We start from the raw sequence: 2,551 nt of genomic DNA, 5'->3' as shown, positions 1-2,551 counted from the left end.
ATAAGTAGGATGTGTTAAGCCAAAGATGAGCTAGATGTCGGCTCTGAAACCATGTGTTCTTGGTGATCTTGTTTTGCTTTGTGTTCTATCATCATATTTTTATAACAAATCTTTACCAATCCATCGATGATAAAGCCTTTATTGCATGATACGAGTGAACACTTTTATAAATATTTTTAAATACAAGTTTATAAATAACTTGTATATAGATGATGTTCTAATATTATATGAGTTATAAATCATACACACAATCGAACACTATCGGTGCAAATGACTAGCTGAAATATTGACCCAATTTCAATAGGCCTACACCATAAGTTTGAAACACAGTTACATGCACCAAGGCAATCCCAAGAGCAAACCCTTATTAACAAGACACCTACTAAATCAGCATACTTGAAATATTACCAACCATATAGCAATGGGTTTACAAGCTTCATGAAGTTGAAGGCTCGCATATATATATATAAAAACATTGCAATTACATCCTTTCATGCAAGTTAGGTTGCATTGGCTGGACACGAAAGGAAAAAGGCTCTTGACCTTGGTAATCTCCCATGGTTGCCATTTCACTTTGTTGCTGTATACACATGTAAGAAAAGATATCAGTCTACCCATAACCAGAATGGAGTTGAAAACCGTCATGTTTATTGTATTGATGTATAAAATAAGAATGTTATGGAGTTACCACAAGATACATTAGATGCTTATTCTCCTCCTCCAGTACTTGTTCCTATTTCAAAAACAAATGCATAAGTTTAGCATGCATGCTTGCTCACAGTTAACTAGTTTTAAGATATTAATTGAAGCAACACAAGCTCGATCCATGGTAAACATTAGCAAACAAACTGGAGGGGCCAAAACTTACATGCTTCCTCATGATTTTGGGGATTTCATCCTGTTCAATATAGTAAAAAGATGTCATCAAAATGTATACACACACACACACACACACACACACACACACACACACACACACACACACACACACACACACACACACATATATATATATATATATATATATATATATATATATATATATATATATATATATATATTAAAACCCTTATATATGTATGTATAGTTGTACTATAAAGGGTCTTAGCAGGCTTGCCTTTTTCTCACGAATGTTGGTGAGTCCATTTTCAAGTGCATCTTCATACGCAATTAGCTCTTCATAGTTCAACGATGTTATATCTTCCCCTTTTAAGTGCCTGAATGAAACAAAATATATACTAACTTATGTTACCAACTAAACAAGAATTAGTGAGCGAGAGAGAAAGAAAATAGAGAAGTACCTGAGCTCAATCTGCATGCTTTCGTTCTCTTTCTTGATTCTATCAATTTCATTCTGCAGATTCTGGAGGAAGGCGGCAGGAAGTCCCGACATAATCAAGAAAAAACGTGGATCATCGTTAATTTAATTAGTTAATTAATCAGGGATGTTAAATAAAGACATGTGTTAAACCCTACACTGAAGTGGATAATTTGTTTCCTTCCCATATATTTCAATCAAAGCATAAAGCACTCGATTACTAGGTTTTTGCAAGTAAAGGGTAGAGAGAGAAAAACCAGTTAGTACCAGATCTGGTCATGGATGGAACATCTCATATAGTTTTAGTGAGAGAAAGTGCTGGATCCTATCCTATATGTAGATCTGGTCGTAGAATTCATATTTCGAGTTACTTGACATCTTTTTAGCATAGAAAGAACTCATGACAAACCCACTGCGATAACCCCCAAATAACCAGATCTTTCGAGGAAAAACATGAGACAAAAGAGTAGAGAGAGACACCGACATACCTCATGTTTAGCATCCCACAACTTATTTCCTGAAAGCCTTTGATATCGATCCAGCATGTCAATCAAGCTTCCAATTTAAATTGTAACACAAAATAAAATCAAGAAAAAATAAATTAACATCAACCCACAAAAGGAAAGCTCATGGAAACCAAAGAACCATAATAAAAAGAAAGAAAACCCTAAACACAAAAAGGAAAAGAAAACCAGTAAAATTCGCGAGGTATACATACTTGGTTTTGGGGCTACAGTATTCATACATCTTTCCAGAAGAGCCACAGATAACAAGAGAGACATTAGCATCACAAAGAACAGTGATTTCTTTAGCTTTCTTGATGATTCCATTCTTTCGCTTTGAGTAGGTGACTTGTCTGTTGCTAGTGTTCTCTATCCTCTTGATCTCTATCTTTCCTCTCCCCATTTCTCTCAAACTGCTTTCCGTAAGCTCTGATAATAGTGGGGAGATTTAATAAAGCGTCACACAGAAGTTAATTAGTATATGAGAGAGAGAGAGAGAGAGAGAGAGAGAGAGAGAGAGAGAGAGAGAGAGAGAGAGAGAGAGAGAGAGAGAGATTTCTTGTAATGGCTGGAAGACAAGAGACTTTCCAAATGGGTGAGCAAGAATGTGATTGTTTGTGGGGTTTTGACATGGCCAACCCAACTGCACATATTATCTCTTGTACTTATCGGATCATTTAATCTCAATTCTGTGTTTTACTGGACGCCACTTTCATAACCCTAGACTCAT

General features: G+C 35.6%; 1 protein-coding gene across 1 annotated transcript; it reads right to left on the bottom strand.

Annotated features, from left to right (window-relative positions):
• Positions 1–259: 259 nt before the first annotated feature.
• LOC145133682 (floral homeotic protein PMADS 2-like) lies at positions 260–2,327 on the bottom strand. Its single transcript, XM_079068624.1, has 7 exons — positions 2,037–2,327; positions 1,807–1,873; positions 1,302–1,363; positions 1,118–1,217; positions 869–898; positions 689–733; positions 260–580 (listed from the first exon to the last, which is right to left on the bottom strand). The coding sequence occupies exons 1-7, from the start codon at positions 2,222–2,224 to the stop codon at positions 482–484; spliced, it is 591 nt and encodes a 196-aa protein (XP_078924750.1). The 5' UTR covers positions 2,225–2,327; the 3' UTR covers positions 260–481.
• Between the last annotated feature and the right edge of the window lie 224 nt (positions 2,328–2,551).

This window comes from Lactuca virosa, chromosome 1, assembly GCF_052849685.1.
Source record: "Lactuca virosa cultivar CGN04683 chromosome 1, Lactuca_virosa_CGN04683_v6, whole genome shotgun sequence".
Classification (NCBI taxonomy): Eukaryota; Viridiplantae; Streptophyta; class Magnoliopsida; order Asterales; family Asteraceae; genus Lactuca; species Lactuca virosa.
The sequence above is the reverse complement of the archived record's forward strand: the minus strand, read 5'-3'. Positions and strand labels throughout refer to the sequence as shown.

Bases quoted from the DNA above. Each gene is read 5' to 3' on its own strand.
- LOC145133682 (XM_079068624.1), bottom strand. From the start codon at position 2,224: ATGGGGAGAGGAAAGATAGAGATCAAGAGGATAGAGAACACTAGCAAC. The intron at 1,364-1,806 runs GTATGTCGGTGT...GCCTTCCTCCAG, and splicing joins TGTGGGATGCTAAACATGAG to AATCTGCAGAATGAAATTGA. The intron at 734-868 runs GTAAGTTTTGGC...TTTTTGAAATAG, and splicing joins CCAAAATCATGAGGAAGCAT to GAACAAGTACTGGAGGAGGA.